The 14,066-nt window shown below is 36.7% G+C and overlaps 1 protein-coding gene across 4 annotated transcripts in view; it reads left to right on the forward strand.

Moving 5' to 3' along the window:
- The window catches only part of PHKB (phosphorylase kinase regulatory subunit beta), a 288,711-nt gene that overhangs the window by 175,048 nt on the left and 99,597 nt on the right, over positions 1 to 14,066 (forward strand). For all 4 annotated transcript variants that reach the window (XM_032424177.1, XM_032424179.1, XM_032424180.1 and 1 more), the window contains one exon: positions 6,433 to 6,527. In XM_032424177.1, coding sequence (XP_032280068.1) covers positions 6,433 to 6,527 — 95 coding nt within the window. The remainder of the gene's footprint in view (positions 1 to 6,432; positions 6,528 to 14,066) is intronic.

The following is a 14,066-nucleotide window of genomic DNA, read 5'->3' on the forward strand; positions in this document are numbered from 1 at the left end:
GCTACTGATTAAACCTGGAAATCTAATGCTTTTTAAAGCTAAAGTTAGTGATCAAGTGCCCCCTAGTGTGCGTGAGGACATAAGAAACTGGTCTTGATTTTCATTGGTCTCTTGACTTCAAATGCGGTTGACTCCTTCCTCCGAATAGCACCTGGTTTTGGTACTGATCAGTTAAAGATAAAACGAACAGATAAGATTATACAGATATATTTCTACATTGTGGTTGCTGAGAGATTTCCCAGCTGTTACACTTCAGGAAACTTCAAGCAGAAAGACATCGATTTCTAAGCACTTTTGTTATCTTTTTCATGGTATCTGTGTGACTGCTAGTGCCCTAAAGTGGGATTTCTGTGCAGCCAGCATTATAAACGTCTTGAGAGTGTATGTAACACAGTATGCCTTTAAAATCTTCACCTAAGAACATTTTCCTCCTTTAGCTTATTATATAAATTTCTGGCTTTCTTAAAACTAAACTTTTTAGTTGAATTTCTACTAGGGCTAGAAAACTTGTATAAAAATTTATGATCCCATGCTTAAATATATTAGTAAAATTGAATATAAAAGCAGTGATGCCTAGAGTCTGAGAAGACTGCATATATACTGCCAGACTGTTTCCCAGAAATACTAATAATACCTGCCTTAAAATGTATCCAATTCTGTGCTCTGTCCTTTGTAAGTATTATACTAGGTAACCCTCCTAGCTTCTTTATGAGATGGATACCATATGTCATAACTGAGGCTCAGAAGAGTTTAGCAACTCACCCAAGGTCACATAGCCCATGACTGACACTTTACTGACTTATTCAGGAGTCTGCAGGGTAATTGTATCACCTCTAACCTTTGTGGCATTAAGTATGCTCATTAAAGATAAAAACCTTGCTAACTTAATAAGATATTAATTTGTATCCTGTTTTCATTTACATGCTTATTGTTAAAAATATATTTCTTAGTCATTTTTTTGTCCTCTATGAATTGTCTGGTTTGCTTTGCCCATTTAACCTTGATTTTTATGGGTTTTCTTATCAATCTGCATGAATGTTTTATATATTAGGTGTACTAAACCTCTTTGGTATTTTCCTAGTTTGCTTGCCTCTGAACTTTTTTGCATTGCTTTTTGATGAACAAAATTTAAAATCTTTATATAATTAGATCTATCATTATTTTTCAATTTAATTCTGGCCATGGAATTTAACATTTAATTTTAAGAAATCCATCCCTGTTAGTCAATTGAGTTAAAAACATTTATAAATTTGAATTTTTTTTTTGGTATAGTGTATGAGGTTGAGGATCTACATTTTCTTTTTCTCTGTAGCTTGTATCTTAATACATGTGTTACTAATATGTGTCACGGCAGCTGAGAATCAGGCTTTGAAGCACATAATTTTACCCTATAAATTATCTGCTAAGCCTATTTAGTGTGTCCTCTGTAATTTTGGTGTCATGGTGAAAAATACTTGCTCTGTTAAATTTCCTTTGAATTGTCATTTTATTAAAGAAACAAAAATTCTTCTTGATGTTTTCTTTTTACCCTCAATAATGACTGAAGTAAACCCGGTGTATTTTTCATAAAATTTCTATACACCAAACATACAAATATTAATGAACCTAATCTGTTGTCTTTAAGGACAGCTGTGCCTATTTATAGAAATGCTTGATTATCTGTGAGGTTTGGTACCATACTGTGAAATGTAGAAAGCCATTGCTCTTTTATCCTTGTTCCCTTATTTTCATTTTACATATTCTGTAGTTGGTCGGGCACAAGTTCTTTCAGGCTTTCGCTCTTCACCAGAAAGCCAGTGCCAGGGAATCGGCACAGTGAGGAACTCTGTTTTGCCTCCTGAATGTTAAAAATCAATGAAGTAAAAAAAAAAAATGTCCATTAACCTGATCTTTTGAGACATTAGTCACTTTTACCATTATGGAAATTAAAGCAATGATTACAGCAATTGATGTTTCCAAATTTGTTAACCCACCAGCTTATTATTTTGTTTAATAAGTCTCTTGAGCACCTACTGTATGGCAGATGCTGTGCTAGAAAATGGGGAATAGCCATGAATGAGAAGCATACAGCCTGTGGGGTTATAGATGAGCACGTGGTATAAGTTGGAATGTCAAACTAGATATATAGATGCAGTACAAATAGAGAAATGAGAAGGAAATGCAAAGAAATAAGCTTTTTCAAGAGACCTGGTTAACTGTTTGATCCATATCAATTTTAATAGATTAGCATTTATTCTTTCCAAGGATATAAGATTTCTTAATTTTTCTGTCATTTATAAATAACAAAAAAATAAAGGTAGAATTTCATTTCTGTAGAAAGACAGTGAAACATTATGTAAAATGCTTGTTGGTAGTGGAAATCTTTTCACATCTCAGTGATCAGACAAATGAGATAGGGAAATAATTTGGTGCTATTTAGAATATCACTGTACTAATCAACCCTGCATCATGAGCTCAACTGATAATAATAAACAGAAATTGTATGGCGGTATTTGCCATAATTAAGCCTATATTGGTTTGGTTTAAATTTTGCAAAAGTATACTTTTTTCAGAGGTAGAAGAATGTTCTGTGATTTGAATAGGAAAAATATAACCTGTCAAGGTCTAAATTATTTGTTTAATGTTTTCTCCTCTTGGTATCTTTTCCATCTGTGTTGTGTACAGTGTCAGTGTTCTTAAAGGGTAAGATTAGTCTGGGCTATGAGTGCAGACTCGAGAGAGAGACTGACTGTGCTTGAATCTAAACTCTGTCATTTACCTGCTGTGTGCAAGTGGCTCAGCCCCTCCACGCCTCCATTTTGTCATCTGTAAAATGACGAGGTTGTGGTGAAGATTAATGAATTAGTTTACATGAAATGCTCAAATGAGGCGAGGAACATAGTCAGCACTGTGTGAGCGTTGCTGTGCTTCCTGTGGCAGAGGCAGCTGTGGCTGCGCTGTTCCTCCTCTTTCTTGTCATGCTATCAGTAATATCACTTTTATTATTATTAAAAACATCTTTCAAGAGTTATGAAAAACACCTTTGGTGATTTTATCTAGTGGATAGCCTTGCTCATGTGCCCTCAAGTTAAACCGGAATAGAAATACCTGTATAATGAGAAGCATAACCCCAGCTGCGAAGAAATTTACAAGCGTTTCTGTGGTTGACTCTCTGCTCTGTTTTTCAGAATTATTCACTGACTAAAAGAAGTACCTAAACTATGGAAAATGAGGTGTATTTTTTTTTTTTTTACTAAATATTATACACAGGTGAATTTATATGAAACTCAGCATGGTGTCATTTTTATGTAATCAGTAAAGAACTGAAGATCAAATATGAAATGAAGACATTTTCATAGCTTAAGTGCAGCAAAAATTGTGCTGATTCACTTTGGGAGAAGTTAAATTCTTTTTTTTTTTTAATGTTATTATTCAATTACCTTTACATGTCTGAGTATAACTAGGATAACCTTATAGATGTGCAGTTGCTGGGACAGAGTATGCCTGCTGTAAATTTGCATAGATACTGCCATCTTGCACTCCAATGAGGTTATGCAGAATTACATTTCAGTGTCTTCTTCCCACCACACCTTCCTAGCATAGTCCTCTCCATGTCCATGGAGAATCCCTGCTCCATTGAGCCTTAGGTTCTGAATCTCTCTGAGGGGTATTACAGCAGAAGACAGCAGAGAACCACTGATTTAATACCTATTCCCTACCCTCTCCTTCCAAACACTCTAAACTGCCTTCATTGTTATGTCCTTGGATTTTATCCATAGTTGCCACAAGGAACTACCAGGTGAAAGGGCTTCCAGCACAACAGTACAATAGCAGTTGAAGCCATTGCTTTCATGCTGGTTAGTGCCCCAGGAAAAATGCCCTCAGAAATCTTCTAGAATTTAGTATCAGGAAACACTTTGTCTCCCCTTCATGAACTGGTTTCCTTTCTTGAGAGAATGCAAATACATTATTTTTAGAACAGCTTTATTGAGGTATAATTTACATACTATCTCTTAACCTATTCGAAGTTTAAATTCAGTGGTTTTTAGTTTATTCACAGAGTTGTACAACCATCACCACAATTTTAGAATATTTTCATCACCCTTCAAAAAACCTCATACCCAGTTACTCCCCACTCATCCCTAACCTCATACCCAGTTACTCCCCATTCACCCTTTCCCCCAACACTGGACACTCACTAATCTACTTTCTATCCCTGTAGATTTGCCTATTCTGGACATTTCATATACCTTGAATCATATAATGCCTGGCCTTTGTGACTGGCTTTTTTCACTTAGCCTGTTTTCAAGGTTCATTGATGTATCAACACTTAATTCCTTTTATGGTCAAATAACATTCCATTGTATGTACATACCACATTTGATTTATCCATTCATCTGGTGATGGACATTTGGGTTGTTTACATTTTTTTGCTTTTATGAATAATGCTGCTGTGAACTTTCATGTACAAGTTACTGTTTGACGTTTTCATTTCTCTTGGGTATATACCTAGGGGTAGAATTGCTGAGTTATATGGTAACTCTGTGTTTAACATTTTGAGAAATTCCAGACTGTTTTTCAAAGTAACTGTACCGTAACGCATTCCATCTAACAATGTATGAGGATTCCAGTTTCTCTGCATCCTCTCTAACCATTGTTCTTATCTGCTTTTTGATAATAGCATTCTAATGGATATGAAGTGGTATCTCATTATGATTTTGATAAGCATTTCCCAAATGACTTAATGTTGTTGAGCATCTTTTCATGTGCTTATTGGTAATTTGTGTATCTTTTTTGGAGAAGTGTCTATTTAGGTACTGTGGCCATTTTTAAATTGGGTTGTCTTTTTTTATTGAGTCATAAGATTTTTTATATATATTCAAGACAGAAGTCCCTTAAAGATATATGATTTGCAGATATTTTCTCCCATGCTGTGGGTTATCATTGCACTTTTTTCATCATGTCCTTTGAGGTCCACAAGGTTATAATTTGACAAAGTTCAATTTATCTCATCTTTTCTTTGTTATTTATGTTTTGATTTTGTAGTTTTGGCCTCTCTGAATGAGTTGGAAAGCATTTCCCCTACTATTTTGGAAAAGTGTGTGAAAGATTGGTTTACTTCTTTTAACTGATAGAATTCACCAATGAAGCCATGATGTCCTGGGTTTTTATTTTTTTGTTTGTTTTTTCCAGAAGGTTTCAGTCACTTGTTATAAATGTGTTTATAGGGGCACCTAGGTGGCTCAGGGTTATTGATCTCAGGGTCCTGGAATTGAGCCCTGTGTCAGGCTCTCTGCTCAGTGGGGAGTCTGCTTCTCCCTCTCGCTCTCACTCTGTGTGCTCTCTCTCTCTCACTCAAATAAATAAAATTTGATGGGTTAGCCTGGTGATGGGTATTAAAGAGGGCACGTATTGAATGGAGCACTGGGTGTTATACGCAAACAATGAATCGTGGAACACTACATCAAAAACTAATGATGTAATGCATGGTGATTAACATAACATAATAAAATTAAAAAATAATAAATAAAAATAAATCTTTATATTTTCTATTCCTTCTTGAATTAGTTTTGGTAATGTGTATATTTCTAGGAATTTGTTCGTATCCATCTAGGTTATCTAAATTATTGGTGTACATTTTGTTCATAGTATTATCATATAATCCTGAAGGTCAGTGATAATGTTCGTAACTTCCATTCCTGATTTAGTAATTTGAGTCTTCTTTTTTTCTTGGTCAGTCTAGCTAAAGTTTTGTCCACTTTTGAGCTTTTCAAGAATCTACTTCTGGTTTCATTTATATTCCCTATTGCTTTTCTATATTCTATTTCATTAACTTCCACTCTAATCTTTACTATTTCCTTCTGCTTGCTTTTGATTTAGTTTTCTCTTTTCATCTGCTGTCTTAAGATGGAGAAATAGGTTACTGATTTGAAGTTTTTCTTCTGTTTAGTATAGGCATTTACAGCTCCAGATTTTCCACTGAGCATTGATTTAGCTATATCCATAAGTTTTGGTATATGTGTCTTCATTTTCAGTCATCTCATCAGAACATGTATTAGAAACTATTTTCTAATTTCCCATTTGTTTTCTTCTTTGACCCATTGGTTATTTAGGAGTGTGTTAATTTCCACGTATTTATATTCTAGAAGAAATTATATATGTATATATGTATATGTATATATATTTAGAAGAAATTCTAAAATTTCTTCCTATTGATTGATTTCTAATTTCATTCTATTGTGGTCAGAATCATACTTTGTATAATTTTAATTCTTTAAATTTATTGAGGATTATTCTTTGGCCTAGTATATGGAAGATATTCTATGTGCATTGGGGAGGATATATATTGTGCTCTTGTTGGATGAAGTATTCTATTGCTATTAGGTCTAGTTGGTTTATAGTGTTGTACAGATGCATTTTTGATAATGTCATTTCCCTTCTTTTTTTTTTCAGCTGATGAATTAATCAGTCCTAAAGACATTGATCCTGTCCAGCGCTATGTGCCACTACAGAATCAACGTAACGTGAGCATGAGGTTTTCCAATCAAGTAAGGAGATTTTTTTTTCTTAATTTAGACTCATCTAGGGACATTTAAAGATTAATTAAAAAGAAATTTTATTCTGAATGGGTTTTTATTGCTTTTTCTGAGGGCAAGGCTTTTCTCTTTTTTGGTTAGTTAAGGTACTTGTGGTAAAAGATTATTTGTTAATGAAGAAGTATGAGTCAGATGTATCCAACAGGATGTCTTCCAGGCAAATGTTTTCATCTTAACAGTGGTTGAGTTTAAGGTGTTAAATGCCTTCAGGAGGATATAGTATGTATGTGTGGGCAAGGGGATATATGAGGTAGAAGTGGGGTCCCATGAAAAGCTTAATGTCTCTCCATTTCTGTGTCTCTGTGACAGGACTGAGTGACTGACAGAGTGTTCTTAGTACTTGGTGACATGTTGGGTGAAGGAATAATTTAAAATTTTTTACATTTAGTAGCTATGGATTCAGACTGTGTTGTGTCAACAGAATAAGTGTTTGCAGGATCAGCAAGATTGATGTTGATTTGAGCAAACCCTCAAGTATTAAATGATACCAGTAATGAGGACTGTTAAAATGAAAATGTTGTGGATTATGGAAACTGCCTGAGGAGAAAGGGAATGAACCTGAGTGTGTGCCCGGGATTCCAAACAGTTAACATTTATTTAATAAGAGTAACAGCACTTCCAGAAGATAGGCTTATAAAATCAAAATGCTTCTTTTGAGGCACCTGGGTGGCTCAGTTGGTTAAGTTTCCAACTCTTGATCTCAGCTCAGGCCTTGATCTCATGGTTGTGAGTTTGAGCCCTGCATTGGGCTCCATGCTGGGCATGGAGCCTACTTCAAAAAAAAACCAAAACGAAACAAAAAACCCAAAATGCTCCTTATATTTTTAAAAAACATGCATATACATATAATACACACACAGACATACACACACAAATAAATACTTGTTTTAATGAGAGAAAGGGAGAGCCATCCAGGTCCATTGGATTCTGTCACACTGTCTCTGTTTCTTTTGCTGGTCTTCAACAAAACATGTAATTCCTCTGAGTGGTTTATAGATGAGAAGCTATTTGCGAGACTTGTAAATAAATGTTAAGATTTTCTGAAGAACATAAAATCCCTATGTTAATATGTGTTAGAATTTTTCACTGGCCTGTTTGACTCCTGTATAAGGTGAGGATTTGGCCTTTATCTTAGTTACCACTCGTGTCAGTGTAGTACAAGGATACATTCTGTACAAATTTGAGATATGCAATTTCACTTGAAGAAATGGTAAAATAGGGAATACATTTAACTTCCTATTACCCAGTGCTGTGACTCTGAGCCATTTTAAGACTAGTGTGTGTCATTTACATAGCATTTCACATGTGTTACCCACTTCTGTAGGGTAATGAAACTGCAAAGCCTTTTCTTAGAAAATAAAGTAATAGGCTACAGATTTGAGTTGTGGGGATAGGAGCCAGAGAGCATCAAAGCACATAACTAACAAAATCTACAATTTAAACAGTTATTTCATGCTTGATACATATAAGGAGAGCTGTGGGTTCTGTGTAATTTTTGACATGCAGTATACTTCCAACTCTTTCTCTCCCATTCAAGAAAGCTTATTAAAGTACAAGTGAGTGAGAGTGAATTTGATGGAGAATTCACTCTAGGTGTATTTTTTATATTGAAATCATTTTCTAATGTTGCTACTAAATTATCTATGCCATGCCTCCCAGGTGGAGCCACATCCTACATAAGAGACTTACTGTAGGGTAAGGACAAGGGCTTCTCTCTTGCAGCTTCGTGGGGATTACATCTGTGCAGAGTTGTGTACAGTTTCTGAGAAGGAGATAATGGGAGGATTGACAGCAGAAAATTGCTGGGAGCCATCATGCCCCACCTGTTGACAGCTTGATTTTAGTGATATATAAAATGGTGAGGTGCCTTTGCCACTTTCTCGGCCATTTAAGCAATAGCCAAGACCAGACATGACCTTGTCTTGTTGCTGGGACTGGGTGGCATTGACTGATGAAATAGAGAAGTAGACAGCCCTCTGCTTGAAATGTTGGTATCAGAGACCTCTTGGTCATTATTATTACTATCTTTTAAAGATTTTATTTATTTGAGAGAGAGAGAGAGAGAGAGCATCAGCAGGGGGAGAGGGAGAAGCAGGCTTCCCACTGAGCAGGGAGCCCAACATGGGACTTGATCCCAGGACCCTGGGATCCTGACCTGAGCCAAAGGCAGACGCTTAACTTACTAAGCCACCCAGGAGCCCCTCTCTTGGTCAGTATTGATCAGGTCAGACTTTGCAATTAAGTTATCTGGGGGGATTGGCCAGGTGCTTTAAACCCTACCAAATGGTGGGAAAAATGAGAAGAGTAGTAAAGTTCGGACAATTTCTGGAAACAAGAAAAGTCCCTGACTTCGAAGAAAGATGTGTCAGAGGTCCCCATTTATCCTTCGCCTCAGTGATTCACTAGATGAACTCATAGGATTTAGAAGCTCTGATACTTACAGTTATGATTTATTACAGTGAAAGGATGCAAGATAAAATCAGCAAAGGCACTCAGGGCAAGTCTTGAGGAAACCAGGCACAAGCTTCCCAGTGTCCATTCCCAGTGGAGTCACGTGAGACACAATTACCCAGCAACGATGTGTGAAAACACATGCAAAGTGTTGCCAACCAATACTTGCTCAAGCTTGAATGTCTAGGGTTTTTATTGAGGGTCAATCATGTAGGCATGTAGCACCTGCATGATTGACCTTGGTTATTCAAGCTCTAGCTCCCTAGAGGGAAAAAAAAACAAAAACAAAAACAGATGTTCACCATAAATCACATTATTAGCATAAACCATCTGGACACACTGGTACAGTATGGCCCATGGCCTTAATTAAGCATGCAAAAACACTCTTATCTGACAGATCATTCCAAGAATCCAGCCAAGAGCCCATCCGGCAAATACTCCTTTCTTGGGAATGTTCAGAGTTTGAACAGCCCAGGTCTGATGAATCAATGCATTCCTTCACAGAAAGTTTATGGCAGAAGGAAGTTTCCAGAATCCAGAAAGCAAGGAGTGTGCCACAACTATAGAATTGTCCACTCCTTCAAGTATGCATAGATAGGGCTATTGGCAAATTACAAACCTAAAACATTGAGGACTAAATTGACAGCCGTTGATTTTCTTAACAATACCCATAGCAAATTAATTTCACATAAAGGGAAGTCTTTTTATACCTGGGTTTAAGACTGGGGTTGGAAAAGTGTGGTATCATCTGGGATGACCTTCCTCACTACTCTCTCACTAGTCAGAAATTGCTCTTTTCTTTTGATGTTACTTAAAGATTAAAACAAATCCCCTCTTATAAGTAAGTTTAGAGGAGTGGAAAGAAAAGTATTGTAAATGACAGCAGATATACTTTATAGTATTGTGAGATTTTGACCCCCCCAAAAAACCTCCAAAACCCACCTTTTCGAGATCTTAGAATGTAAGTTTCCAGAAATCAGAGAACATGTTTCATTTATGTTTATAGCTTCAGTACTTGTGATAGTATAACACCTGTTATATAGAAGGTAGTCAATGTTTAAGTTGAGTGTTTGAGTGTGCTTGAAGGTATGTGTGGGAGGAAGGTATGTCATGGGAAATAGTGGACTTCTCATGCAAATGTCTCTAAATTTATATCTCTAATCCTAACCTCTTTCCTAATATTTAAACTTGAATTTCCAACTACTTGGTGATCATCTCTCCACAGATCTAGTATTTAAAATCCAACCTTTCTGGACATGTACTTATCTCCAACTCATCTAGTTGTAGAAATTAAATATGTACAGCTTTTGTATGTCAGTCATATTTCAATAATGTTGTCTAAAAAATAAAACACATTCCTTTTTTATGAATTACAAAATTTAAAAAACTTTTTAATTTTAATTCTAGTTAGTTAATATACAGTGTTATATTAGTTTCAGGTGTACAATATAGTAATTCAACATTTCTACACATCACCTGGTGCTCATCACAGCAAGTGCCCTCCTTAATTTCCATCACCAATTTAACCCATCCCCCCACCGTCCACTCTGGTAACATCAGATTGTTCTCTATAATTAAAAGTCTGTTTCTTGATTTGACTCTCTCTCTCTCTCTTTTTCTCTCTCATTTTTTTTCTTTTGCTTGTATGTTTTGTTTCTTAAATTCCACATATGGGTGAAATCACATGGTATTTGTCTTTCTCTGACTTACTTCGCTTAGCATTATATTGCCTAGCTCCATTCGTGTCATTGCAAATGACAAGATTTCATTCTTTTTTATGGCTGAATAATATTCCATTGTGTATATATACCACATCTTCTTTTTACATTTATCAGTCAATGGACGCATGGGCTACTTCCATATATTTGGCTACTGTAAATAATGGTGCTACACACAGAGGGGTACATGTATCCCTTTGAATTAGTGTTTTTGTATTCTTTGGGTAAATACCCAGTAGTGCGATTGCTGAATCATAAGGTAGTTCTATTTTTAACTTTTTAAGGAAGCTCCACACTGTTTTCCAGAGTGGCTACACCAGTTTGCATTCCCACCAACAGTGCACAAGTGTTCCTTTCTCTCCACATCCTCACTAACACCTGTTGTTACTTATGTTTTTGATTTTATCCATTCTGACAGGTGTGAAGTGATAACTCATTGTAGTTTTGATTTGCATTTCCCTGATGAGCAAAAACACATTTCTAATAGCAAATGTGTTATCTTCTCTCTTCAAATTGGCCTTTCTTTCCATAGTCCTTCTCTTGGGTAAGGACATTACCTTCAGTGGTCCCTTCTCATGCCAGTAGCTCTTCTGTCCAGATGGTTCTCATATTGGCTCTGCCTTCACAGTAGCATTCATATTTGTCTCTTCATATTCAGCCCCACTGCCATGTACCACTTAGACTTCATTACTACTCAATGGCATGGTTTTAATAATCCCTCTCTGACTCCAGTCCCTCTGTTTATTCTCAGTGCTTGAGAATACATGATCTTTTAAAGCCTGGGTCCATTAGTGGAATTTCTTGCTTAAAACCTTCCATGATGGGACACCTGGGTGGTGTAGTCAGTTAAGCGTCTGACTCTTGGTTTTGGCTCAGGTTGTGATCTCAGGGTTGTGAGATCCAGCCCTGAGTCGGGCTGTGCACTCTGTGTGGAGTCTGCTTGAGATTGGGTCTCCCCCTCCCTGCCCCTCCTGCTTGTGCGTGCACTGTCTCTCTCTCTCAAAAGAAAAAATAAATAAATAAATCTTAAAAAACAGAAACAAAAAACCTTCCATGACTCCCTACTCTCTTCAGGTTAGATTCTAAACTCCATATCCTGACATTTAAGGTCCTACTCAGCACCTCAGTTTCTTGTTTTTCATCTGTATCTTGCAGTTTCTCCAAATTTCTCCCAATCCTCCTGTACTACAGTCTCAGCAGACTTGCTGATCTAATAAAACACCTTGCGCTCACCCACTTCCGGGCCTCCACACTCAGTGCAACCTTCATCCTGAAACCCTGGCCTCTTTTCAGCCAGAATCCTTAAAATCTAAGCCCCAGACAGTGCCTCTTTTTTTGAATACATATAAAAATTATATAAATGCATATATAAAAAGTGAAATAATGCAGCTGAGTGCAATTGCATTACATTACATTGGGAGTATTGGCCATTTCACCATTTTCCTATCTCCAGAAAAGTCTTTTTTTAAAAAAACCGTACCTGTTTTCACCTCTGTCTCCAAATTTCTGAGTAATGTAGATATAACTCTTTTTTTTTTTTTAAAGATTTTATTTATTTGACAGAGAGAGACACAGCGAGAGGGGGAACACAAGCAGGGGGAGTGGGAGAGGGAGAAGCAGGCTTCCCGCGGAGCAGGGAGCCCAATGCGGGGCTCGATCCCAGGACCCTGGGACCATGACCTGAGCCGAAGGCAGACGCTTAACGACTGAGCCACCCAGGTGCCCCGTAGATATAACTCTTTTTGCTTGACACTTTACCTTTGCACAGTTCCTGTTGTTTCTTTGTTTGTAAAGGGTATACCTCAACCTCCCTTCCATCTTAAGCTAATATTTAGTAGTTATTTTTAATTCTTTTATTTATCACCTTTGTTACTCTACACATTGTAATAAAACCACATTTTGGGGGTCATATCCTTTTGGGAAGAATGTCTTTATTTTTGGTGTCCCAAAATTTCTATTTTTTTGTAGGTCTTATTTGTATTTGCTCTGCTTGACACTTGGGCCTTTTCAGTTTGTGACTCTCTTCAGCTGTGGGAAATTTTCTTAAATTATTACTTTATTTTTTCTCTTCTTTCTGTTAGGGTTCCTTTATTAGTCAGATCCTAGTCCTATAGGAATGATCCCCTGAATCTCTTCCCTTCTTCTTTTTCAAATGGTTTCTGTTTCTTTGGCTTTTTTGTTTGTTTGGTTTGGTTTTTGGATTTTTTTTTCTCTATATTCAGAGACTCTTCCTCAATTTTTTGTTCCAGCCCTTCTGTTGAATTTTTTTTCAAAGTCATACTTTTAATTTTTTAATTTATTTTTTAATTTTATTATGTTATGTTAATATTACATACATACATTACATCATTACTTTTTGATGTAGTGTTCCATGATTTATTGTTTGCATATAACATTGCAAACAATTGTTGCATATAATGTATTATTTGTTTCAGAGGTACAGGTCTGTGATTCAACAGTCTTACACAATTCACAGTGCTCACCATAGCACATACCCTCCCCAATGTCTATCAACCAGCCACCCATCCCTCCCACCCACCACCACTCCAGCAACCCTCAGTTTCTTTCCTGAGATTAAGAATTCCTCATACCAGTGAGGGCATATGATACATGTCTTTCTCTGACTGACTTATTTCGCCCAGCATAATACCCTCCAGTTCCATCCATGTCGTTGCAAATGGCAAGATTTCATTCCTTTTGATAGCTGCATAATATACCATTGTATATATATACCACATCTTCTTTCTCCATTCATCTGTCGATGGACATCTTGGCTCTTTCCATAGTTTGGCTATTGTGGATATTGCTGCTATAAACATTGGGGTGCATGTACCCCTTCGGATGCCTACATTTGTATCTTTGGGGTAAATACCCAGTAGTGCAATTGCTGGGTCGTAGGGCAGCTCTATTTTCAACTTTTTGAGGAACCTCCATACTGTTTTCCAGAGTGGCTGCACCAGCTTGCATTCCCACCAACAGTGTAGGAGGGTTCCCTTTCTCTGCATCCCTGCCAACATCTGTCATTTCCTGACTTGTTAATTTTAGCCATTCTGACTGGTGTGAGGTGATATCTCATTGAGGTTTTGATTTGGATTTCCCTGATGCCGAGCGATGTTGAGCACTTTTTCATGTGTCTGTTGGCCATTTGGGTGTCTTCTTTGGAAAAATGTCTGTTCATGTCTTCTGCCCATTTCTTGATTGGATCATTTGTTCTTTGGGTGTTGAGTTTGATATGTTCTTTATAGATTTTGGATACTAGCCCTTTATCTGATATATCATTTGCAAATATCTTCTCCCATTCTGTCGGTTGTCTTTTGGTTTT

The sequence above is a fragment of the Phoca vitulina genome, unplaced genomic scaffold (assembly GCF_004348235.1).
Source record: "Phoca vitulina isolate PV1807 unplaced genomic scaffold, GSC_HSeal_1.0 scaffold30, whole genome shotgun sequence".
Lineage (NCBI taxonomy): Eukaryota > Metazoa > Chordata > Mammalia > Carnivora > Phocidae > Phoca > Phoca vitulina.